The 27,664-nt window shown below is 38.6% G+C and overlaps 2 protein-coding genes across 2 annotated transcripts in view; both read right to left on the bottom strand.

The window, feature by feature from the left end:
• The window catches only part of Msh4 (mutS homolog 4), a 105,525-nt gene extending 84,043 nt beyond the window's left edge, over nt 1-21,482 (bottom strand). The window contains exons 1-7 of the mRNA XM_012513322.2: nt 21,305-21,482; nt 13,256-13,416; nt 11,654-11,764; nt 7,283-7,398; nt 6,259-6,432; nt 3,156-3,328; nt 1,844-1,911 (exon numbers count right to left, since the gene is read on the bottom strand). Coding sequence (XP_012368776.1) covers nt 1,844-1,911; nt 3,156-3,328; nt 6,259-6,432; nt 7,283-7,398; nt 11,654-11,764; nt 13,256-13,416; nt 21,305-21,317 — 816 coding nt within the window. The 5' untranslated portion in view covers nt 21,318-21,482. The remainder of the gene's footprint in view (nt 1-1,843; nt 1,912-3,155; nt 3,329-6,258; nt 6,433-7,282; nt 7,399-11,653; nt 11,765-13,255; nt 13,417-21,304) is intronic.
• A 3,967-nt stretch (nt 21,483-25,449) lies between these two features.
• Rabggtb (Rab geranylgeranyltransferase beta subunit) overlaps nt 25,450-27,664 on the bottom strand; it is a 6,966-nt gene continuing 4,751 nt past the window's right edge. The window contains exons 7-9 of the mRNA XM_004648573.2: nt 27,570-27,664; nt 26,054-26,203; nt 25,450-25,764 (exon numbers count right to left, since the gene is read on the bottom strand). The exon at nt 27,570-27,664 is cut by the window's right edge and continues 38 nt beyond it. Coding sequence (XP_004648630.2) covers nt 25,624-25,764; nt 26,054-26,203; nt 27,570-27,664 — 386 coding nt within the window. The 3' untranslated portion in view covers nt 25,450-25,623. The remainder of the gene's footprint in view (nt 25,765-26,053; nt 26,204-27,569) is intronic.

Raw genomic sequence — 27,664 nt, 5'->3', positions numbered from 1 at the left:
TTGCTGAGTTTACACACCTATAATATTTAAATGATAGAACTTAACAAAAAAAGGGGATACAGATGAATGTCCATTTTGTATCTGTGTATTCAAAGTGGTTAGGATAGATATATAGCTACATTATCTTCATGAATAGAGGGATTTGTTCTAATGGTGTTTGTAAATAGCATATCAAGTCCGCATCTTGTACAACAATTATCCACTAGGAAGAAGGTATGCAATGTGTTAATTATTGAAACTGTCCTACCAACTTGGTTTGAAACTGTCTCATTGCTATTTGTTTCTCAATAAAATAATGGAAAAAAAAGTAAAAGCTAAGCACAGCGTAAAGAGAATAATGGAAATAAAACTGATAAAACTAAAATCAATGAAACAACACAAGAAAAAGAGTAAAGAAGTCACTGAGATCAAAAGCTAGTTCTTTAAGAGCAGCAATAAAATCAAAACCCCTCGTCAGATGGATCTGAAGAGAGCATATTAAAATCACCAATATCTAAAAGGTATAATGAGAATGATGTTAAGAGAAATTTTATTACATCAAGTTTCAAAAATTGAGTAGAATGATAAATTCTCTGGAAGACACCACTTACAAAGACGCATGAATAGCATATCTAATTTAAAAGTTAATTTGTAGTTATAAGCCTTCCTACCTAAAAAATTATAAGTTCTATTGGCTTCATTTGTTAATTTTATCAAAAGCTTGAGGAACATATATTGGTTCTACATAAACTGTACCAGAAAATGGAAGAAGAGAAAATATTTCCAAACTCAGTTTATGATGTCAGCAATTTTGTTCTACATATCAGTTATTTCAGGTTACTCTCACTTGCATATACTGAATGAAGTATTTTAACTTGCATGCTGTGCCTACCCAACAGCTAACATATTTTCACCTACTTATGTTTATCAAAGTGAGCCTTCAAAGTATTTTCTTCACAATATGGAAAGGCTCCCTGATACAAATTAGGCTTTAGTAGATCTACAAAAAAAATTTACTGACATTCAAAATTCTTTCCTTAACCATATGAGCAAATATATATATATATATATATATATATATATATGTATGTATTTAATTAAAATAAATATTCTTCAGTTTCACCTTAAGAGGAAGAATGAAACTGTTATTTTCTTTGTCTTTAAACATTACTTATATTTGAAAATTGTTAAGAGAATTGTTAAGAAGAATTGTATTGCTCATTCTTACTGGTTAAGCATCCAAGGCTAATGAAATGCCAGATGATAACCACTTTTTAGAATATGCCAGGTCTGGTGGTGCACATCGGTAATTCAGGAGACTGAGGCAGGAGGACTGCCACAAGTTTAAAGGCAGCCTGAGGGAGCTTGAGACCAGCCTGAACTCCAAAGAGAGGTCTTATCTTAAAAAGACATATATATTCTTTGTATATAACTTTTTGGCAGTGGTGGTGGTGGTGGGCCTCCATATGAAGATAAATCCCTAACCCTGTTTATTCTTCAATTTTGAGACACGGTCTTACTAAGTTGCTAAATTCCCCAGGCTGGGCTTGAACTTTGGATCTTCTTGCCTGACTGTACAGAATGCTGAGATTTACAAACATGTGCTACTGGCTGGGGTCTGACAAAATTTTGATTTAGTAAGTTATTATGTAAATGTTATTACACTCTAAATTTTTTGAAAACTATACATAACACCTTAAATATGTGATCAACGAAAATAGTTCAATTTTTCAACTATCTAAGAAGCTTTTTATTGTACCATAATATATAGGATAATAATGAAGTACCCATCTAAGACATTTTAATATTTTCCATTATTACATTAAATTATATCACACAGGTATAACATATTATGTAAGCATACCGTATCTTGCTTTGGAATTTGAACTAAAACAGAAAGAAGCTGCTCTGTATCGAGGAATCTTGATATAACTGAAATAGACAAAATGTGAGCATTTAAACTTTATGATACAGTTGAAATTATAGTGTATAAAATATTACCTTGAATAATAAAACAGAATAGTTCTACCTGAAGCTAGTACTTATAATGATCTTTCTCCATCTTACACGTAATAAGAATTGAGTTGGGAAAATCTACTGAGGTTATATGCAAATCTCTTCCACATTCTCATGTAACACTTCATTTGGGCTGCCAGAATTCAGGGCGGGGTACCCAGCAGAGTGCAAGAGAGACAGAGCTGCTAACTAGGAACCGGCAAACTAGAAGCAGTGTGTATAAACTGTCTTTCCACTTACAGATTTAAGAAGAAAAGTGAACCATCATACCAGTGAGCAGATAGCTGCAATCTAAAGACAATTTTTATATTCCACGTTATGAGTAGAACTATGCCCGCCAAAAAGAAATGCTGAAGTTCTAACTCCTTGTACCTACGAATGTGATTTAACTGAAATCTGGATTTCTACCGATATGATCAAGTTAAAAGAGGTCATGGGGTGTGTTTTTGTCCAATGTGGTCAATTTCCTCTTAAGAAGGCAGTGTGAATATATTCAGTACAGGAGAACACCATGTGACAACAGTGGCTGAAAGTGGCGTGCTAGAGCTGCATGCCAGCGTGCAGCCTGGCAGCCACCAACAGAAGTTAGCAAGAGGCAACGGAGTCTCCCTAATAAGCTCCCAACGGATGACGGCCCTACCAACACCACGCTTTCAGACTTGTGAGCTGAACATTTTTTTTTTGAAGTTTCTTTTTTTTTTTTTTTTTCAATACCAGGGATTGAACTCAGGACCCTGCACTTGCCAGCCTAGCTCTCACTGTACTGAGCTATCTCCCTGGCAACATTTTGTTTTAAACCACAGAATATGTCATAGTTTCACATATGCTCTAATAAACTAATAAACCCCATCTGTTGATAATTACATATCTGGACAAAACATTCCTTCTTTTGAGTATGACCATGAAGAAAAAGAATTTTAAAATGTCTATTAAAATAGTAATCTATAGAAAAGAGAAAAAATAGCATCCAGGAAATCAAAATATAAAACATGCTTCTGAAATTGTTTACCTCAAAATTCAGAGAAAATGTTCAGAAAATAGCTTTCAATAAAAATTATGTACTTTTATTACATGCCTTTCAGAGGCAAAACAATGACTGAGCTACACCAGGTGCATTTTGTAATGATCTGTATTTACAAACTTAGGTAATATGAATTTACCTGACTGAAGGCCGAAAAAGAGCTCCTCATCTTGAAGTAGTTCTTGAACACAATCTAACCTCATGTTAATGGTTTCAATATCAACTAGAGGCTCTAATATGTTAGAACGAAGTCTTCTGCTCCCTCCAGGCGTCTTAGTATAATTTAGAACACCAAAGAGAGTGTGATTACTCCTTTGAAAACGTAAGTTGAGAAATTTCATTAAGTATACAAAAAGAACACGACAATTGCATTTTAACTTTGTAATTAAATAATGCTATAATTACATTAGTAATTCACAATCCTCACTTTGCATGCAAATTACAAGGAGAGTGTAATTCATATTATAATTCAGTAGGTCTTGGATAACACCTGACAATCTATATTTGGACACTCCCTAGTGTCAGTCTATGAAGCACACTGTGACTAACAATGATTGAGAGTATCTCCTTGAACTTACTAACTTTTCCCCATATATGTTATGCTATTCAGACTGATAAAGTTTTCTAGTTCATAGCATTTAACCAATAATGGCAAAAAGTCAATAATATATACACAAAGAGGACGTAGACATTGAGAAAGTGAGTATTTGATATAGTAATTTCTTTTTAAAAATATATTTTATATTTATTTTATTTTTTATGTATTTAGTACAGGGTCTACAGGGTCTCACTGCACAGATTATACTTATAATGATCCTTCCTGCTTCTCAGCCTCCCAAACACTGATTACAGGCACGCGCCACCATACCAAGACTCAGGCACCATCTCACAGAGCAACCTGGGAGCAGGGCTGGCACTGAACGCCAGGGATCAAACCCTGGCCCCTGAATCTGCCTAAGTAGGTGCTTTAGTCTGCTGAGCTATCTGGCCAGCCCTATAATTCTTTCCTAACTAAAGAAATTATAGAAGAATTATAAGTAAAAGACAGTTTCCTTATTTCTAAATGATGCTTATAAAGAAATGAGCTACTATTAGGAATTTATTTCACTGGACTACTTATGAGACAACTATGATGCAGATGAAATAGCTGGCTCAATAAAACTCTATACTTTCCCTGAGCAAATAAAACAGACAAGATACCTATCTTCATAGCCCTTACATGGCCATGACTGAGGACAAGACCAAGAGTAAAGGGAGAAGCATAATAAACACATAGTCATACAAAGAAAGAAAATAATTTCATAAAAAAATGTGAAGAATAATAAATTTACAGAGAAAGATCTCTTTGCTTGTTTTAGTTAAATCAGAAAAGATTTCCCTTAAATATGTGACAGTTGATTTAAAACTTCAATGTAAAATAAGGAGGTGAGGTAAAGATCATCTTTGCATGATGAGATAGGTGTGATGATGATGGTCATGGGGAAACTAACATATTACATTTAGTATGTGTAGGAGTCAACTTTTTTTCTTTTTCGTACCAGAGATTGGACTCAAGATCTTGCACTTGCTAGGAGGGCGCTTATGCCACCACTGAGTTACCACCCTGGCCCAGGAGTTGACTACTGTTAGCCACAATTTACAGCTGAAGAAACTAAAGCACAAGGAAATTAAATAACTTTGACAGGATTTCCAAGTAATCCAATACCAGAATTACTACTTCTACTATGTGCAACTAAGAGGCAGGGCAAAACTAAAGCCCAGGGTGTGTGTGTGTGTGTGTGTGTGTGTGTGTGTGTGTGTAAGAATGGAGGGAGATGAATGAAGAACTTCACAAGGACTAGGACATAGATATCCTCCTGTAGGTCATAGTGAGGAGTCTGGGTTGCACAAGGTTTTATGCAGTGGAGTTACAAGACCTGATTTCTGGATTAAAATATACATTGGCTGCTGTGCAGAGAATATACTGATTGTAGGAGAGTAAGAAGATGAATTAGGAAGTAGAAGTCCAGACCAAAAATGACAGAGGCTTGAAGTTAAGGTGTTAGCATTAGAAACAGTGAGAAGAGATTCAAAACTGATATAGACTGTGAAGGTTGAGTCAAGACAATTTTGGGATGGACTGAATCTTGAGGTGTAAGAACTCTCAAGTTTTAGTCATCACACTACCAGATTTTGGTCACAGCAACTTATATTTTTAGGAACTAATTAAATCAACTGGCTGGGAGTTCTCATCACATGTACAATTTCTTTTTGTGGGCTTGGTTTCTGCAGGAACAAAAGAAGTGAGTAGCACACACAGGCCTGCCACTTGATATAGGCTTAATAGGTGTTAAGAGATGACAAGATGATAGAAGCATTAGAGCTATTCTGACAGTTCAGTAGGGTTTCCATCTGTCATCCTGAAATTCTTTAAGTCTCTAAAAATGCTTCATAATCCCTCCTTTTCAACTGGCAATGAACACCGGCTGGTCAGATATTCTTTCAGGTCTTTGTATCCCTCATATGTAGGAGGAACTCGAGCAGTGTTTGACAATGATAAACAGTGATAAAGTATGGGACATGACAAGGTAAAACTGAACATAAAACACTTTGTAATAATTACCTAGGCTGATCACTGAATTTCTGTGCTATAGTAACATAAGGATAACACAGAAAAATCACTAATAGGGTAAACTTTAACACATATCCTAATGGGTATGAAACAGTAGATACTGGGGGGGGGGGGTTGAGGGTTTTGTTGTTGTGGTGGTTGTGGTAGTGGCAGTGGTGGTGGTGATGGTGGTCCTGGGTACTGAACCCAGGGCCTTGTGCATGAAAGGCAAGAGCGCTACACTGAGCCACATCTCATCCCAACAGTCGTTTTGATTTTCATTTTTCTAAAGACAAAGAGGTTAATGAGCATCTTTTCATGTTCCTATCGGCCATTTGTTTCCCTTCTTTTAAGAAATTTCTAAGGCCCTTTATCTAGTTTTGAACTCAGTTACTCAATACAAATATCTATTACTTCAGCAACAATGTACAGTGTTTTTAAAAGATTAAAAATATTTATTCAATATTTCTCCATCAAACTATATAAGGGCTGGGAGATAGCTCAGTGGAATAAGTGCTTGCCTGACAAGCACAAGGTCCTGAGTTCAATCTCTGGTACCACAAAAAAAAAAAAAGTTAAATTAAATAACTTCATATTAAAATGACACAAAAATACAGATATATTCTATTGGAATAATATTGAATGATCTTACCTACTATCTTGATTATTAATTAATAATTCAAGGTTTTGGGCTGATGCTGAATCTATCATGGCTGTCTGCTCACTACCCTGGAAACAAATCTTCAGCGATTTTGGTGCATAAACTGAATTTTGAACAAACTCAACATATTTTAACAAAGCTGCAAGAGCTGCAAGGCAGTAATACCTGTAAGGAGAACAAGGAAATAATATCATGTCTTCAGGATTTAAAAAATTGCTATAAAAAGAAATACTTATCACCTTAATATTAGGACCGTCAAAACTATCTGCATAGCACTGCTTAAGTTCAAAGTGAAAATGTAAAGTGAATGTACCTTAGTTTTGAAAACTATGTAAAAAAACCTCTGATCCATAAAACCTACAAAAATAGACAATTTTTAAAGTCTGTCACATGATCTATTAGACTCCCAAACATCACTTGTTAGCAGACAACATTCTACTGTAATCTGTGTCAATTTCTGAAATACTGCCCTAAGCTCTCAGATAATATGAAAGCAACAGGAAGTCCCAATGTATGAGAAGGTACACTGTAATCTTTCTGAAAGCAGTCAGTGTGATTAACTAAGTAAATGAGTGGACCAACCAGGTTCAAAGAAAGTATCTAGTTAACATGCTATAAGAAATCTGTTCTAAAAATGTAACCCCTGACTTAAGATGAATTTTTAGAAGTAAAAGTATAAAGTAACAGAAACACAATTTTTAAACTGTATTTCACTCATGAGAACTCACACTTCCTGTATTAAGCAGCTAGTTGAGCTTTTCACTCAAAGGTACTATAAATGGAACGATTAGGGCAACAGATTATGGCCAATTTGGACAAATCCTACATATATTAAAATACTAACATAGGCTTTATGTTTAATTCACTGAATTACGTTAGTATTGTAATAATTACTGAGTGTATATTATGAGCCAATTACTTTCTAGGTGGTAGAAATACAGGCACAAAAGTCCCTGCCCTTGTGGAAACCCCCCCACCCCCCATGACTTCTTACTTTCCTCAAGCTGGAACTTACTTGGATTGAACTTCCAATAAAACAGTGCTGAATTCTGCTATGCATAGTTGTTCAATGCACTCCAATCCTTTTGTTTCATTGAAGTACTTCCTTTGGATAGTAGTGAAGTTAACATTCTGAAAGAAGTTTTAATTTCAAAATAAATGTCTTAATGGCCATGTGCTAGCTCAAAACTGCTTTCAGCATAGTTTATTTTTTCAATGTTTTCAAAATTGAAATTAAAAGATTAATAAATGTATTATTAATAAAGAGAGTGGCTATCTAATTTGTTAAATGAATTACAGTATAGTCTCTAGCTATTATTAGACATTATTCTCATGAAATTTAACTCAATAGCCGGGGAGATAGCTCAGGGCAAGGTCCTGAGTTCAATCCTCGGTACCGCAAAAAAAAAAAGAAAAAGAAATTTAACTCAATATGTTAGGGCTGGAGTGTAGCACAGAACTAGAGAAACTGCTTAGCTTGGGCAAGACCCTGGGCTCAATCCCCAGCACCAAAAAACAAAGAAATGCAATTCTCTGTCTTCTAGCAACCAAATACTACCACTGTAGCACACAAGTCTTACACTCAGTCTTTCACCTCTAAAAAAGGACAAACCTGTGGGGGACCAGTGGGGGACCTGAGACCTAATGGGCCTCCTCTGCGAGCACTAAGGAGAATGATAACTCATAGGTTCTAGGAAAAAATTAGATGACTGAGCCTAAGTTATCTACCTAAGCCTGTAGCAATAGTTATTGGAAGGCAGGTGAATCTTGTGTTGTTTTGTTTATATCTGTATTTGTGTGAACAAAAGTCAGAGGAGCCAGGTAATATGAATTTACCTGACTGAAGGCCGAAAAAGAGGGCAACAGGGCATCTCTGCCCACTAGAGTCAGGACTGGGTTCCAACGTGTGGTGTCTTGGGTGGGGAGGGCTTCAAGGGGTGGGCTGGTCACGGGTGGCAACAGGGGCAGGAGGGACCTGGGACAGTGGCTTAGCCAGGGCCAGTTAGTCTACTACACAGGCCCTAATACTGTGCTAGCTGAGAATACGAAGGCCAAGTCTACCTAACAAATCTTTGAAATGCTAACTACAAAAAGTGAAGTTATTTAGAACAAAAGGAAAGACACATTAGAACTTCTTAAAGATTAAAAAAAATAATAAAGTGAAAGTCTTACCGATTTTGAACCAATGTAATGAGTAAAAAAAGCTAAAATAATAATGGCCTTTTAGAACTGTTACGACTGAAAAGAAATAAACAGGTAGGAACAGGAGTGCCAAGACATATTTTCTAAAAGTTGTTTCATTCGATCTTTACAATGACCTTCTGATATATGTTTTTTTTTTTAAATGTATTTTGTACAGAGTCTCACTATGCAGCTCAGACTTCTAGTGATCCTCCTGTTTTCAGCCTCCCCAGTACTGGGATTACAGGGAAGCACCACTACACCCAGCCAGCCTCGGTCACCAGCTCAGTGTGCCCGGGGAATGGGGCCAGTGCAGCATGTGGTACATGGGATTGAATCCCAGTCGCCAGGTTTGCATAAGCAGGCGCTTAGTCTGCTGAGCTATTTTGCTGGTCCTGATATAGAAGTCTTATGAACTTCAATTTTCCTGTATGTAAAACTCTGGAGGGTCAAGTCACTCTTTTTATACCAAACTGAAATTTGTTTATATGCCTTCTATCTCATACTGCTTCTGATTTTTTTTTTCTGCTTCTGATTTAATCAAGGTCCTTTTATGGCATGTGTGGTGATAATGTGGATTTTCCTCCTCTGTGTGTATAATTTTACCTCAGGTGCTTCCCTAGCTTTCTCCTCCACCCATTCAAGAACTTGCTCAAACGTAACTTTATGAATGAGGCCATCTCTGATTACCTTACACAAAATAGCAATACTCTATTTGGATACTATTATTGTCCCAGTTTACTTACCAAAACCCCTGAAACTCAAAGGGATTAATTTTCACAGGGTCACGTAGAGACAGGGCTTGAAACTAGGGCAGCCTAACTCCTCTATTCTTCAGCACCATGCTGTACTATACCATCTTACATCTCAAATGTACTGAATATAATTCGGCCTCTGGAGGAGAGATCCACCTCCCATTCCACAAGGCTCTGGGAGGCCTGGCAGGTGCAGTACTCTGTTTCCCAGGCAAAATGTGCATGGTCACGGTTCCTTATGGTTGCTCTGTAGAACCTCTTCGGAAATAATGATTATCCCATGTGGAAAACTAAAGCAGGGCCAGTAAGCGGCCTTCCCAATTCATGTATGGATACTGAGTTCTTTTTATACTGGATTTGCTAAGGTAAGATGATATTGGCCTAAAGCTGTCAGCAATCATATTAAATCTCACCCATAACCTATCTGTAGAAGAAAATAAATGGCACATGAGAGTAGTGACACAGTCACTAGTATTTTGTTTCTCCTTCACCAAATTCTTACTTTGCTCTTTGGAGCCCTAGTCTCAACTACACGCAATCCTGACCTGTAAGACTTACACTAAATACTGATATCTCTAATTGTTCAAAGCCACACCCCTAAGATAACCCTAGCCCCTCTAAAAGTTCTTGCCTAAAGCATTTCAAGATCAAAAAGAAGTTTACTATTTCAGGCCTGAAGAGAGAAGCCCAGTCTCGCATCTACCATGTGAGCAAAGGAGCATACCTCAGTAAACGCAAACAAACCTGATGTGTTTCACAGGCACCAACCAGACTTTACTGCTTCTTCTAAGTTTTTACTTCCTGACTCTGTGCCCCTGCTCACATCTCTCCCTCATTCTTCATTCTCCTGTTAAAATGCCCAGGCACTGTTATACAAAGCGAGGTTGAATTCATTCACACTGAATTATTCTTACTGTTCTGATAGCATGTTATTGACTAAAAATGTTTCCTTACCACTTTGGTATCTAAGTTTATCTTTGAGTAGGGACAGAATCTCTAAACACTGACTTTTCAGTTACATAAACCAATCACTTTTCTTTCTGCTTAAACTAGTTTAATTTGTATTTGTGCTAATTATGACCAGAAAACCTTAGCCTAATCAGAAAATAACAAAAACCAAGTTACAAAGGAATATTGAAATAAAGTTAATTCAAAAGGCAATGAATAAAAAGAACTGATATAATGGACATGGTGGTACATGCCTATAACCTCAACACTTTGGGAGACTGAGGCAGGAGAACCAGAAGTTCTAATCCAGCCTGAAGAATTTAGTAACTTAGTGAGATCCTGTCAAAAAGAGAGAGACAGGGGGAGAGAGAGAGGGAGGGAGGGAAAGAGAGAAAGAACAAAAGATAGTAAAATGACTGGGGACATAGGGACATGGGGATGCGTGGATGTAGCTAGTGTGAATACCCTGGGTTCAGTCTCTAGTTCCACCTCAGCAAGGAGGGATAGGCAGATGAAAGAAACTTGTGTCATAGAGACACGTAGGGTTAGAACAGGGAGTTTTTCTGTCAATGAATCAAAAACAGCTGAGCTACATAAGAATACTAGTATACATAACAAATCTTACAGAACTACAGATACAGGATACATTAAAAATGAAAAAGAAAGGGCTGGGGATATAGCTCAGTGGCACAGTGCCTGCCTAGCAAGCATAAGGTTGTGAGTTTGATTCCTGGTACCATAAAGAAAAACGTTTAAATTAAAAAGGAACTCACTGGACCCTATGTTTCAGCTTGGTTCCAAATGAGTTAAGTAATAAATCTATAAACGTAAGAGAATATTGTATATTATGAAAATTATCTGCACACCTTCGGAATTACAACTGCCTACTTCGTTTTGCACCACAGCCCCCTTGTCAAAAAAAACAGAGATTTGCTGGAGAGAAGAAACCAACTACATCATAGAAACAGTCTTAGAGGCACAAAGCATTTATCGCACAGGCTTCCACAGCACTTAGCTGTCATAGTCCGGAAGATGCAGGCAATAGTAACAGGCTAATTGTGAGGCAGCTACCTTAGCAGGGGGAGCTGCAAGGATTCTGTAACACAGATCAAATCACCTAGAGGAAAAAGCACCTGTTGAGAACTGCCATCCTCTAAGAGGATAAAAACCTCAATTTCAATTAGTCTGGTATCACAGTAACTAGTTTCTAGGATGCTACACCTAGAAAAACCATTTTCTTAAGCATCTGCTCCTTGTATATTCAGAAATCTTACTATTTAAAATATTTTTTCTTATGTTTTTAAGTAGATCTAAGGGGTCAAATTAAATCAGTGGATTTTCTATCATTTCTGATTTAGTAGTTCCTTAGATTAGGATTTATATTTATTGACTACTTTAGGATTCTAAATATGAACTTACTCATATTATTGCTTTTTCAAATAATATTATAAAGTATACTTTAAATAATTCAATCTTAAATATTGAGAGTTAAAATTGTTTACCTTGAAATTTTCTGTAATAAGAGTAAACAACTTGGTTGAATTTCCCACAACACAGGCAGTGTTTGACATTATGATCTCCAAAGGTGACAAAATTTTGAGTTTAGTGATCACCTAAAATTGTTGGAATAATTTGTAAGTGTAAGCTTAAAATAGTCTCTAAAACAAAGAGCTTCATCTTTCTGAAAAATAATGTTTAAAATTAATTCCTAGATAATAAAATTATGATCCTAATTATGTTAGTCAAAATAGATTTCTAATGAGAACATATTATTAAATACACATTCCCATAAAAACAAAAATAAAATATTTTCAAAAGCACAAGTTCGGTGTGCATGTGTACATATTCAAATCTAGGGTTTATTATTTATTGTTAGTTTTTGGAGACACAATCATAGTCCAGGCTGGCCTTGAACTCACTGTGTAGCCGAGGTTGGCCTGAAAACCATGACCTTCTAGCTTCATCTTCCAGAGTTTTGAGACACAGGTATGTGCCCAGCTCTAGCTCTATCTCACTCACAGTGGTTTGCAGTGGCTTTAACTCAAAAATAAATTTAAGCTCATGAAATATACATTCCACAAGGAAGATATTTTAAAAGAGATTCTTCTGCTCAGTATTAAACCCTTCTCTATGAAAAATATGAACATAACACAATAGTGGAACTGTGTCAATACTATCAAAATCAGCTTGGCCATACTGGTACAGGTTAGAAGGTGAAAAGTACATACACACAAATTTAAGACATTTGTCTTATGCTTTTCACAAAATGAGGTGCACTTATTATAGTTACTTCAGACATGGAAGGTCTTAATCAGTTGGTCTGACATTCCTCTATTAAAAAAATAATCCCACAGGACACGATGGCACATGCCTGCATCTCAGCATGCAGGAGACTGAGACAAGAGATCACCTTGAGACTGAGGCATATAGTAAGTTAAAGTCCAGCTTGGACTATATAGAATCTGTCTTATTAAAAACAAACCAAAACAGTTTTCTTATTCTTTTCAAATTATATAAAAAATTGTAAGATACCCAGATGCCCAGATATGAAGTTAGTATGCAGCACTGATATCATTTAGGTCAGTGGTGGTGAGCCTACAGCCCATGTGCTACAGCAGGCTGTTTGTTATCAAAAAACATTAATTGTTAGTGAGAAAAAGGAAGCTTATATCCCAGGGAATACTGGGAATTTGAGAATAAAGAACAAGAAAATACTAAAAATAGAAACAGATCATGTGGGGTGGCGAGATAGCTCAGCAGACTAAGCATCCGCTAAGGCAAGCACAGGGACCTGGGTTCCACCCATGGCACCACATGCTGTGCCAGCCCCGTCCCCAGGCATGCTGAGCCAGCCCCTGGGCATGGTGGCGCACACCTGTAATCCCAGCGCTGGGGAGACTGAAAACAGGAGGATCACTACGAGTCTGAGCTGCACAGTGAGACTCTGTGCCAAATACATTTAAAAAACTTTTTAAAAGAATATAAAATATAAAAAAAGAGTACACTGGAATAACCATGACTAAGCTTTATCCTACCAAAATGTAAATCAATTAGGAAAGCAATAACTTGGAAAGCCCCCTCTTCTGGGGAATATCAATACTTACTTTTGTATATGTGGTGTTGTCTGCAAACTGGGAGAGTATAATTTGTGGGCACTTTAAGTCAATGCTTGCCATTCCTATCTCACCTCTGGCAAGTCCTCTCCCTTCCACCACAGCTACAATAACTGATGGGGAATGGGCAGATACCACAGAAGACGAAGTAGCTGTGAAGAATTTTTAAACAAAAAATTTGTAAGTATTACTAATAATTATTTCTAATTCCTTCACATAAGACCTTAAAGCCCCAAATCTAGTTATTTTACTAATAGTCAAGGACATAATTTTTCTCCCTCATTACAAAATAAATTTTCCTTACCCAAAGCATACAAAAACATTAATTTTAATGTACTTTGTCAAAAATTCACACTTATAGTAACATATATACACTGACTTATTTTTCATTTTACTGGCAGTCATAAAAAGAGTGTTAAAACTTCTGGTCAAAAACACAGATCATGTACTCTAATTAGTCATCTAAAAACTTTTTGAATTTGGGCAGATTATTTCATAATAATTAAGTCACAAACTACACTGTAATAACTTTCTTCCCTAATTCAAGCCCTGAATGAAAGGATCAAATGAGATTATACCTATACAAGTCCACACATGTTATGCAAGCACTGTATAATGATTAAACACTACACAACTATGGGCTCCAGCATGAGATGTTTGGGTAGTAGGGGAATCAATTACAGATCTTTTGCAAATGGGAAGGGGGCCACAAGATGGAGGGGGGGGGAGAGAAAGGAGAGAAAAGGGAACATAATTATAATTAAGATGTGTTGCATATATGTACAACTCCCCCATAGGAATTATTATATACTACAAATACATATTACTAAAATACTTTGAAACGTTATAATAAAGTACCCAACATTTATTAAGTGCTTGTTATGTGTCCAAAACATTATAAATTCTTTACTTGGATTAACTGACTTAAATTGTCACAAGATTCTATTAAACAGGTACTATGATTCAATCCATTTAATTATAAGGAGACTGAGGGATAGCAGGAACTGGTAGAGAGAGAATTTGCCCCGAGACCCCTGCCAGGGGCAGCCAATCATTACCTATATCAGGAGTTCTGAGATCTGTGCCTGACAAACTACAAATGTTTGAGAAAATCCTGTAGCCCATTTGGAGCAACCATTTCTTCATCTGTGAACTAGATTCACGAAACATTTTTTACAAGATTGCTATATAAGAATCAAATGTAATAATATATAGAAATATCTTGTAAAGTACATAAAATTACTTAACTGTAGGGTATTATTTATGAGTGAATAAAAAAGTCAGACTGAAAATACCTAAAATTTTATTTTCAAAAAAGTAAAATTATCCTTTATTCCTATCAAATACTATAATTTAAATCTGTCTTCCCTCCTTTCTCACTCTGACAGGGAGTCTATTTCCCTCTTCTATGTTTTTACTGTGTGCTCACAAAAATAGCTATCATTTACAGTCTCTGAGGCAACAGTCAAGAATTGCTTTAAAAAATCTATTATGTTTAAATCTCAGAAACCTTTCCTCCTGAAAACTATATTATATATGCGCGGTGATTAGGTTAATATTTACTATATAGGAATCAGTGTAAACTCTGCCATACCATACAATCACGGCTCTTTTTTAAAACCATTTCTACCCACAGCTGATCTTGAACTTGTGGGTTCAGGGAATCTTCTTCCCATCTCAGACTTCGAAGTTGTTGGGACCTAAGTGTGCACCATCACACCCAGCTCTAACCTCCCTATTGTTGATCAGAAAAGAAGCACCAGGCTCCAGTGGCTATGCAGTATATTCAAAAGATCTGTAAAACTAAACGAAGAGTTCATGCTGCTATTGCTCTGCGATGAATAATAATCAGCATCTTTGTGCACAAAGAAATTTTCTGGGTTTCTCATTTCTTTAAAATGAATCATTAGAAATTAAATTACTAGAACAAAGAGAAATCACTACTTTTGAAGAATCATATATAATGCCAAATTTCTTTGTGAGCAACCAATTTTGAATTCTATCAGTAAGATATGAGAAAAGCCAATCTTACCGTATCTTCATCACTAATTTCTGAAATTATTTATTAGCTAATTTAGTGGACTACCTCTTAAATCTGTACTTTTAAAAGTTACTATTGAATTGATTATCACTTAATGTTTCCAATGTTTGATGAGAATTTTATAAATAAGCAACAATTTATAATTGCTGCCAATCTTGGTTTTTTGATATCTCAACTTGTATTTTTGTATATATAATCTTCCCTCTATAATTTCCTTCATTGAATTTCTGCTATGAAACTGGTCCTTCATTGAAATATGATACTTATTACTATTTCTCCTAACTTACTGAGTACTTCTGCTTAATTTGATCTTCCATCTGGGCAAAACTTGAACAATCATCTGATTATCCACTATATCTGAGATTGAAAGACATGGCCAGAAGCACAAATTTAGATTCATTCATGGGCAGTTGTTACACAGTTTACTTGGATGGTGGATTTGGGAAGAATAGGATCAGAAAAACTGGTGACAAGGAAATCAGGTGACAGATGTGGATGGATCTCTAAGAATGAGATGCTTTAAAATACTTCAATCCCTGTGAATACTTACTAAAGGTCATCCACAGTAGACAGTTAATAATCTGGGGAACCATACAATGTGCTTTATGGATGCTGGTTAGTGTCTGTTCCCAGTTATCCCCACTGATTATTTAATAGCTCCATTATCAAATGGCCATAGTGACAAGCACTGGAGCCTCAACATGAGCTTCTTACCAAGGTGACCTAGCTAAACCCACTGATGAGCACTTCATTTCCCAATAGCAAAATCCAGCACTAAACTCACTGACATAGCATCATCCCTCATGACAGAACAGCCTGCAACCTGATGACCATTTATTTATGTTGGATTTTTTTTTTCCACCATGGAAAGAGTAGACATTTGTCCTCCCTAGCTAGAATCATACCCTAGACATGGAGTTAATTTCCTTGCCCATTATGTTTCTGCCAGCATCACCAACCGTGAACTCAGAGAACATCTTAACCACCATCATGATACTCTGCCACTAAGGAATTCACTCCATAGCAAAAGAAGCAGTACATATTGGGCTTGCACCCGTAGGATCAGCTAGGCTACCATACAGCCAAACATCCATAGCATCTGCCTTAGTTGAAAAACAGAATGACTCATAGAGGACTCATGGAAGACTACACTCTGAAAGGATGGGGTTCTGTCTTCAGGACAAAGCTTATCCTTTGAACAAGGAATCATGATGCAATCTCCCCCACAGCCAGAATATCAGAATACGGGAATCCAGTAGGAGTGGCTCCTCTCTCTATTATATGTACTAACCCACTTGAAAATCTTGCAGTCCATTCTAGAAATGGTGAAATCTGATGTGGAAATCTTAGTTTCTGCAAGGTCAGTGATTTCACCAGAGGCGCAGTAATGATTCTACTGAATTGAAAGGTGACATTCCACCTAGCTATCTTGGCTACTTTCTTCTGTTACTGGACTAGGATGCCAAAAATGAAAGGTTAACTCACAGAGTGCTCAGTCCTGATTACCAAAGGGAAAGCATGTTACTATAAGAAATGGAAGTAAAGACTATGACTGGAACCAAGGGGGATTCTTTGGACTTCTCAGTGTCCAAATGGTGAAGGTTAATGGAAAACTATAACTACAGGCAGCGCTACTAAGGACTCAGGCCCTTCAGGAATGAAGGTTACTACCTTTAGGTTACTACCTCATTATTGCTGAAGATAAGAGAAATATGGAGTGGGTAGAGAAAGAAGTCATAAATATCAACTACAATCCCATGAGCATAAACCAAAGTTATGTGGTTTTGAGTATTTTTTCTATGCCTTTTACCATACTTCTCCAAAACTAAGATTGGGTCTTATATTAATTTTTGCTCTAAAAAAAAGTGCACTAGAACTTATTTTTAGAGAATGCCTTATTTTTATCGTGCATAAAAATTTATTTTTGTTCATGTACAAAAATCTACATTTATTCAAACACAGTTCATGTCATCTCTTTCTGGAACATCATGATAACTCTCCAAATCCTGAATTCCAACCTAAATTTTTGTAACTCCATTTTCTCCACTGGTCCCAATCTCTCATGGCCAGCCTTGGCACTCCCTAAATGAACACTTCTTGTCCATGCAGCCTGCGTATGGTGCACTGACAGCACAGTTGTCAGTGACTTTATTTCATGAATTATTCACCCAAGTCACAATCTCTTGTAGGTTGGGCTTCACAAAGTTGCCATTAAATCAAGTGTTAACTGAAGACTTAGGAGAGGAGTGGCAACAAAAATGATCACAATTAAGAATGATGCTCTATACAAAAATGACATAAAATTTCAGGCACCAAAATTCTGAAAAGTTTATTTCATAGGAGTCCATTAAGTATGTCCATGAAAACACATGATGCACTGAATCATAAAGATTCATTTAGACATAACTACATTGCTCTGCCATCAAGTATGCACATTATTCATTCCTTGGGTTTGTGCTCAATTCATTCAAAGGTAAGTCTCAAGTTCATCTGTTCACACAGGCATTTACCTTTGATCCAAAGGTGCCCACATGGATGTTTATAAATAATTATAATGTATATTATCATTTAATTGATATTGTCAATAGTATTGAATTATGTGTCTACAATATTATATAATTCAATACATCCATCATGTATTGCAACAGATGTACTAAAGGCATCTGGCTGACAATCTTAACTGGGGCTTAATTTTAGGGTAGGCGTTATAATGCGAGCATCCTGAAAAAAAAAAATCACACTAGGGCTTATTTTCTGGTTAGGCATTATTTTGGAGGAAATATGGCAAATGCACACATTTATTTCTACAAAATAACTATGGCAACAGCTGAGATCCTTAGGATGAGATAAGGGACCAGGCCCTTTAAGGAGAAGAGACATGGCCTCTGTCGCAGCAGCCAACCCAGCTGACAGCTTGTGGTTTCACACCTAGGTCTGTGGAAGCTCTCACTCCCTTCTTCAAGTTTCCTTTGAAGTAGGTCACTTCCTCAAAGTGAGTTGCTAAGCTAGATTAAGTCATGGTCACCTCCTGTCTCAGCCTGGGCCCTTCCACTAATACTTTTATTTTTACTGTGCTTTCTTGGCCCCCGCATGCTTAACTGCCTTGTTTCATTTCAAGTGCATCAATGCTATTAAAATGCAGCTGGGCCCACATTTGGAATCTGCCGTGGAGCTACCAGGCTCCTCCATGACAGTCACCTAGACTGTCGCTCAACTGATGTCACCTGCCCCCTCCAGTAACCCCTAACCACCTGGAAACAACCACAGCAGTCACTGTCTTGTCCCCCCCCCCAAGGCAACAGGATGACTGAGTCAGAGGGGTGAAAGTACACGGGTGTATAGGCATGACCTGAGTAGCTGAAACGACTACATGAGGATTGTACACAATATACTTGAGGCTGTTAGCTCTTGTGAAATTATTACACCTACTATCTGCCCCTAGCTCCCATGACCCTTCTCTCACTCCAGAAATGAAGGCTAAGACCCTGACTAACCTGGATTTCACTAATTAATGAGTTATTTTTAGAAACCATCTTACCCTATAATTATGTGCCTTTCCAAAGGACCATGAATACCTCAATTGAGAGCTGCCTATCTTGTAGCACAAGGTAGCTTTTCCCTGCATTTACAATATCCAAAGTAAACCTTTGCTTTCCATTACTTTCATTTCCGATTTCCTCATTCTGTGCCGAACCCTGACTTTCCCATATTCCATGGTGGCTTTAACACAGCCTTGCTCCACTTTCTTGTTCTTCACTTACTGGATGCCCTAGAGACAAGCCAGAGAAGGCCAGAGGGTCATATGAAGACCCTAGCCTTTGAGATCCCTGCCAGACACTGTATAACCACTTCATGGAGACTGATTTTACAGTTTAGACTCAGGTAACAGAATATTCAATGGCATCATGACAAAATTTTTGATAATTAATATAAAATCACTATAGTAGTTACTGTTGTGACTCAATCTCACTTGGGGAAAAGTGAGAACTTTACTTTGAAGGATAGATATGATTCATTAGGTAGAAATATAAAATTGTTTTACTGTAGGAAAGGAATCCTTTGTCAACTTTCCTGCTTGATATCTAGGAGTAGGCTTTGAGACTGACATGAATGCTGATTAAACTCTGAAGTTCAGTAGAACTACTATCTGCTTATAGTTGTGATATGTTGGGTGTTTGTCTTTCTCTGGGTAGGAGATGATATATATGGAAGTTAAGTATACTAAAGAGAAGTTATCAATTTATTATCACTGAGTTCCAAATTCATCCTCTCTTTTGTTTTTGGTACCAGGAATCGAACTCACGATCTCCTACTAGCCAGGCAGGCACTGTGCCACTGAGCTAAATCCCTGGCCCCCAAATTCATCCTTTAATACAAGGACTGCAATACATAATAGAATTCCTGTAAGCATTTCCTCTTTAAGGTGCCTACAGTATATTTTCAAACCATAGGGCAGTAGGTGAAACTTCCAGAAGTACAGATGCTTTGCTGACAGTTTTTATTGTAGCATGGTGAGTCATCAGTGTATGAGGGGACAGTGAATCCCGTGGTAATCTGATTCTACCACAAACCCAGAGTACACTATTCCTTAAATAGAGAAGTCTGTCATATTCAGGGATTAAAACAACAACAACAACAATACTGCATTTATTGTTCTTTGCAAGTGCATTTATTACCTCAGTACAAGTACAATTTCAATCAAAACCCCAATGTACTTTCTTGTGGTCTAAAATTTATATGGAAGAGCAAAAAGGCAAGACATGACTCTTGTGAACAAAGAGGAAGGAACATGACCACCTCCGCAAGCACACGAAGCACGCACTAACTGTTGTGCTGCGGGAGCATAAACAGTGTTTTGTCTCAAAGCCCACTCCCAGGTCTCATCAGGAGAAAAACATAATCACCACAGCAAGCAGCAACTACAAGCAAGCAGCAGCTCTGTTACACTCTGGAGTTTCATCAGCACTCACCTTGGAGCCTACTTCCAGACTCCAAGCAGGTCAGCAAATATCACCGATGGCATTTCGACCGCACATAGCAGTTGATCCATCCATCCTGAGCTACATAACCATGGGCCCACACCTCCAACCCTTTCCAGCCACTGAGCTAAATTTGCAGTTCCTATGGCTTAGGAATATACCTGGTGGCCCAGCCAGAGAAGAGGTGACTGTACTACCCATTCAGCAGCTCAGGCTAAGTTTGTCTAAATTTCTTTCTTCTTCTTTTTTTTTTTTTTTCCTTTTGCGTAACCGGGGATTGAACTCAGGCCCTTGCACTTTCCAGGCAAGCGCTTATTCTACTGAGTTGTCTCTCCAACCCCTCTGAGTTTCTTTGTATGTACCCTAGAAAACAGTTATGCATGAAAACCTATTTCACTCATTTATCTCTTAAAATCTGGTAGATGGAACTGAAACAGCACAATCATGAGTTAAATGCCAACCTAGACTACATAGCGAGTAAGAGGTTGGCTTGGACTACCCAGTAAGACCCTGTCTCAAAACAAACTAAACTAAGTAAATACAGAAACTCTAGTAGATTTAAATAAAACTTAAATTTGGCTAGAAAAACAAACAAACAGAATACTACTCTGGCATGCAGTGACATACATCTGTAATCTCAGCTACCTGGAAGCTGAGGCAGGAGTGTAAGGCCAGCCTAGGTTATATACCAATACTTGTCTCACAACCAACAAACATTTGATAACGTTATGAATATTAGCTTTTAGATTAAAATAAATGTCATATAAAAGAGATCTGTTTCCTATGTTTTCTTGTCAATATGGTTAAAATACTGTTGGTACGAATTTAGTAACAAACAATACCAGAACTGTGAATAGCTTTATTAATAGTGTAATTATAGATATGGGCCAACTGATAGATATTTATCTTTCAATCATCCACATGAGTGTCAGATAACTTCAAATGAACAGTCCTAATTTACAATTTATAAAACTTTTAAAGTTTAAAAAAAATCTCTAAAATAAATCTACTTATTTTTACCTGAATGCCCCATTTGTGGTGTCCAACTTTTGTAACCTGATCTCTGAGGATTTCCAGCAGGTAATGGAGTTTTAATTACTTGGGGACAATGAGTTTCTCGTGCAGAAGATGAGCTGGTACCAAAAGTAAAATTTGATGTAACCAGATTTCCTGCATAAGATCTTTGGTTTCCAAAGTGGGACTCTAAATTTGAACAATTAAGTATTACTTATTAAAGATTAGAATTACACAATGACATATTAATTCCAATACATATACCATGTCTATTTGCTATATTTGATAAATATTTTTTAATAAAACAAGCTTAATGACATAATCTGGTACCAAAATATGGCTAATATGACTTATGCTTTTATAAATTAACCAAGACTACCCTTTCTAAAAATCATAAGTTGCCTTCTAATCTGCACTAGACAATAGACTATACTAGACGTATTCAATTTGTATAGTATTAGCTCTCTTTTCTTCCACTGACTTCCTCATTGAAACTTCTGCCATGCAAATTGTATTTTAAACAGAGTTAAAGAGTTTGTTTGTTTTTTTTAAATATGCAAGTTTGATTTATTTCACTTATAAGTATGGTCTCTAGTTGCATGCATTTATCTATTAAAAGTCTCGAGTTTGTCCCTCTTTATGGCTGAGTAGTACTCCATAAACAGAATTTCAAACTCTACTTGCCCTCAGTTCTTTTCAGGTACTTACCTGTTGACACAAATTATCTACCTTATAATATGTTTATAATATAATATATTCTCTTTTTTTGGTACCAGAAATTGAACTCAGGACCTTGTGCTTACCCGTAGACTCTAAGCTATATCCCCAGTCCCTATCTTAAAATATTTCTAAAAGTCTAAAACAATGTACATAAAAAGCCAAACAGTGTTCTAGCGCAAAAAGAAGTCCTGGGGGGGAAAAATGGGTGCTGTTTTCTCCTGTTTCCTTTAGACAACTGAATACCTTAATTCTCCTTAAACTATTTAAAGGTTTCCTCTGTGGGGTCCAATTTTGGTCTTTATTATTGGCTTGCAGGGTTCTATAATTTCAAACTTTCTTTCACAAGTCAACATTATACATTTTCTCTGAGCATATCTGTTCTCTTGGTTTCTATCAACATCTTATTTCTTTCAGATATTTTTCAAATTCCTCCCCCCGGGGGCGTGGCTGGCATGGCATGCAGTGCCGGGGATGAAACCGAGATCCCAGCACCTGCCTAAGCTTGCCAAGAAGGCGGTTTAGACTGCCCAGCTATCTCGCTGGCTTTAACATCTATTTCTTAACAACTCACAAATCTTCACATACAACCCTTACGCCAGGGTAAGGACCAGATGGCAAATATAGTGGTGCCTTGACTCACAAACATATTTTATTGTACACTTTGGAAGATACATTTGTGTCTGTATGGGAAATACAGCCAGTCATATTCATCACTTGACATAGTTTGCAAGCAAAAACAAAATTCTGCCAAAGGCTTCTGTAGGCAAACCAAAAGAAGCATTTATGAACTGAGGTACCACTGTATTTTAGAGTCTGTGTACCATGGCATTATTGTCAAAATTATCCAATTCTGACAATACCACTGGAAAATAATCATTGAAGATAATACACAAATAAATGAGCATGGCTGTGTTTCAATAAAACTTCACAGGATACTTAAATCTGAATTTTATATAATTTTTCACACATTATTCTTTTGATTTTTCAAATCTTTAAAAGCTCAAAACCATTCTTAGCACTATACCTATTTTTATAGTAGCCACTAGCCACATGAGCTATCTGACTAAATAACAATGAAATAAAACTGCTAATTCCTCAGATGTACTAGATACATCTCAAATTATCAAGTTACTTTTTGCTATGGTTGCCATATTAGAGGACAGATGTGGAACATTTCTATCCTCACAGATAAAGTTCTCTCAAACAGTACATTCTAGATCACTGTATCTATTTATTGAACATAATCCTTTAAATATCTTCCTAGTACTTCTAAATATCTAGAAGTGAACTTGCTATCACTCACCCAAAACTTAACTTTTATCACCAGTCAACTGACCCATCTGATACCCTGCCACCCAAGCCATAAACTTAAGTCAAAAGCCTGTGTGTCTGTAATGACCCATGGAGAAGAGGCAGAACTATGTGTTGTATATTGTTACTCTCCTTTTATGGCTAAATCAACACCTGTTCACATACACACAGAATGCACAGCTCAGATCTCACCTATACTCCTAGATTCCTATTTCAGCTTTGCCTTTCCATTTCCTATTACCCTCTCTCCCTCCTCCCTCCATTCCTCCCTTTCTCTCCCTCCCTCCTGTTCTCTCCCAAGCTCACTTTGTAATCAAGGCTGGCCCTGAACTCACAATGATCCTCCTGCCTCAGCCTCCCAAGTGCTGGGATTACAAGCTTGCACCACCACACCCTGCTCCCAATGCATTCTTAATGTCTCCATGGATAAATGGACAGATACCGCCCTCATTATACTCAAATTCATCTCTCTGCTTAACTCACTTGTCTAATCTTCAATATAGTTTATTTATTTATATTTATTTGAGACAGGGTATCTCTATGTAGCCCAAGCTGGCCTTCAAGTGACAAGTCCTCCTGCTTCAGCCTCCTGGGAGCAGGGATGAAAGGTGTACATTCCCTGCTTTTAAATTGAACTCAAGCTGAAAGTTGAGGGGATTGAACCCCTGATACTGAATGAACTCCCATCTCCAACCCCTTTTGGAGAATGGGTCTCGCTAAGACAGGCTGGGCTCAAGCCTGTGCTCCTGTCTCTCGGAGTGCTGGGAATACAGGTTTGCAACACTACGCCAACAGTTCACCTGGATTAGGCGCAATGTTCAGCTTGATCTACTTGCGCCGGGCCTAGGACTTGGGGAGTGTCCACCCAGCGGGCACCGTTCACCCCACTGCTCCTGTCAGGAAGCCCTCACGCAGGCTGCGGCCCTGGGGCGCGGTGGCGCCGTCACGCCCCGCCCAGGCCTCGCGCCCTCCCCGTCCCGCACCGAAGTCATGGCGGGACTGCCGAGGCTACCCACGGCGGCGCAGCAGGTGGCTGAGGGACCCGGCCGGCGGCCAGCCCGTCCCGCCCTTGCCTGGCGCCGGCGGGCGGCCCTCAGAGAGGCGCGGGCCGCCGCTGCTGCTGCTACCGCTGCGGTCCCCCGCGACTCCCGACGAGCCCGGGAGGGAGGACGTGGAGGCCCGCGCGGAGGGGCGGCCGGCAGGAGCCTCCTCTGGCTCCAGGGGGCGCGGACACCGCCCGGCAAGCCCTCCCAGCGAGGAAGACACCGCTGGGGCCGCGGAGGCGCCCACCCTACGCATCTCAGGGGCCTCTCCCTCTCCGTCCGGGCGGCAGGTTCCTCAGCGCCCCTGCTCACAGCGGGAAGCAGCCGGAAGAGGGCGCCGCAGACAGCGAGAACGCGCATGCGCAGCCGGCGGCCCGGGTCCCACGCCGGCCTCCGTCCTCCGCACCCGGGACTGGCTCCTGCAACTGCGAGGCCGGGGGTGCTGGGCGCTGGCCTCCAGCCTGACGCGCGCTGCACTGGGCGCGACTCAAAGCAGTTTTGAAAGCAGTGGGGCGTAAAAGTCGTTTCTTGTTCTACCACTTTTATCTCGATTTTTATCTACTCAGTATTAAGTACAGAAACTTCCTGTGCTTGCCAAAGTTGTGACAAAATGTTATCACAAAGTTGCACCCATATAGCTGTCACGGCATGGTAGGGACCAGACACGGACAGGGTGAGGCACGCAGCAGAGATCAAGTACAGCTCCAGCATTTCAATTTCTAGTAATTAACTTAGCAAATATAGGTAATACTACAAAAGCACCGATTTCCTAGGGAGGCCCCATTGTGCCAACTATTGCATTATTGGGAGGCGCTATTTACCTACACTGTCACCATCCCAGAGTAGAATACCTATAGTCCCATATTTCAGTCACCTATTTGCCCACTTTTAATTCATGAGATTTATCCACCTTTGACAGTAACATGGTTGCTAAAAATCAATTTACATTAACTTGCACACAACACATGGGGGGAAAAGGCAGAACATTCAAGTTCTCAAATTTACTAATTAGACATAACATACGTGTACATACCAAAAAAAAAACCACTCAAAACAGCACTTGAGAAAATCTAAAGCTGAAAACACAGTACAGTTCTTTTATTTTACAGCATGTATAATTTATTAGAATTAAATTAACACAATGTACAAAATATTAACAGTAAACATTTTTTAGGTTCAATATGCCCTTCAAATACAGAAATGTTGAGATGGTGCTAACTACTACACATTGTTTACTCTGAATCAACAAGCCTAGCTCAGGAGTTCAGGGTGAACATCTACTCTCTGAAGCACTTCTTCAGGCATGCAAAAAACAGGACTAACAGGTTTAATTTGTTCTTCTCCCAGAAGTGATAATCCAGCAATACCAAATAATGTATGAAAAGGGTCCACCTATTTAAGAAAAACACAAGGATTTATACTAGAAAAGACAACCATAAAAACTCACAAGCCAATTGTTATATGTATTATCCACTTAAACGACTTCAAATGTCTCTCATAATAGGTGACAAGAAATGCTATTTTAGTGTACTCGTTATGGTAAATACTGCTTTCAAGGCAACGCTTGCACTGCTCATTCACTAGGTACACACCACATCTACTTCCGGAAATCACTAGAAGCCTGAAGGTAACCCACAACTAAAGAAAACAACTTAGTCAAACTTGTCAGGAATCTACTTACCATATCTCCAGGCCTGTCTGCAAAACCCCCAGTTTCTTCATCTTGACATGCTAATATAAAGCTGCGCAGCTTCTCTCTGTCAATCCAATGCAACCTTCCAATTATCTTTAAGGATGCCAAAACCCACCATGAATAGCACACATCTGGCAACTGAAAGGGAAAAAATTTACCATTGTTGCCACAATGAGAATTCAATCCAACCTAATGTCCAAACAGCAGGGGGAAAGAGGCTGTCAGGCAGCACCTGATGCTTGCTCAGAACTGACCATTAGGGAAAAGAATGCCCGCCTCCAGGTCACACTCTTTAAGTACTTGGTACCCAACATCCCCCATTAATGTCTTGCTCTGCTCCTTAAATGGACGTTAGTAGTAGCAATGCACCATCCCAGAGGGGTGTGTTGTCTCCTATGAACAGCAACAATTACTACTCAGGTGCATACGATGCCTACTTGACATCCACCAAGAAACTAGTCTTCACAATGCACTAGGCTGTTTGGACTCAGTGATCCTGTCTCAGCCTCCGAAGTGTTGAGATTATCGGTGTGAGTTACCAGGCCTAGTTCCCGGGTTGGCACAGTATGCGGTACCAGGATTGAATTCAGGACCTTGTGCTTGGTCAGCCAGATGCTCAGACCACTGAGCTATATCCCCAGGCCCCTAACACTCTTACATTGAGTTCTGAAAAATCCCCTAATCCATGAGTAATTCTGACAGTTCCCCAGGATTAAGCAAAAATTGGATCTTACCTGGATACCACCCATATGTACTTCCCTTCCCTACTCATTAAGGGGCTCAAAATACATACTGAGAAAATGTCTACAATTTGGCAAAATCTATTGTTTTCAGAGTACAATGGACATGAATGTTTACATAGAGCATGATAAAGCCAATGGCCTCAAATTTCAAGCCTTTAATTAATGCATGACTAAAAGGTTTGGAAAAAAGCTTCATTTTTTTTTTTTTTTTTCTCTTTAGGGAAGGGTCTACAGGGTGTTCAGGGTCTCACTACATCGGAGTGATCCACCTGTTTACAGCCTCCCAAGAGCCAGGATTACAGGAGCGTACCACGCTCAGTCCCGTCTCAATTGCAGTCTCAGGATGCCTGGGGGATAGGGGTGGCATGGCAGCCCAGGAGCGAACCCCTAGCCCCTGCTTGCAGGTGCTTTAATCTGCTGAGCTATTTGGTCAGCCCTAAAGCTTCATTCCGATGTCTGAAAAATACAAGGCCAATCTACTGGGCAACTTCAGGAGACCCCAGCTCAAAAAATAGCCCTGGGAAAGAGGATACAGCTATGTGATAGAGCAGCCTGGTCGTACACATCTGGCAAGGACCCCAGGTCCACAACCACTTCAGCCAGGCAGGTTCTACTTCCAAGAGCAGGGTTTTGGAACTCTCCCTTCAGAGGAAGGGAAAAAAACCCCTCAATTTACCCGAGAGCAGTAAGGAAATGTGGAAGGCAGTAATCACCAAAGGTTAGAAAGCCAAGTATTAGAGAACACAGCTTATGAACAGTACCTTCTCTGGTCTTCCATTGAGTCCACCTGAAGGTAACTGTCGCTCACAAAGCCACCAACCAAGTAAATCAGAATTTACTTGATGTAACTGACTAG

Source organism: Octodon degus, unplaced genomic scaffold (genome assembly GCF_000260255.1).
Source record: "Octodon degus isolate 3935 unplaced genomic scaffold, OctDeg1.0 scaffold00444, whole genome shotgun sequence".
Classification (NCBI taxonomy): domain Eukaryota; kingdom Metazoa; phylum Chordata; class Mammalia; order Rodentia; family Octodontidae; genus Octodon; species Octodon degus.
Note: the sequence above shows the minus strand (reverse complement) of the source record. Positions and strands in the feature narration are given on the sequence as shown.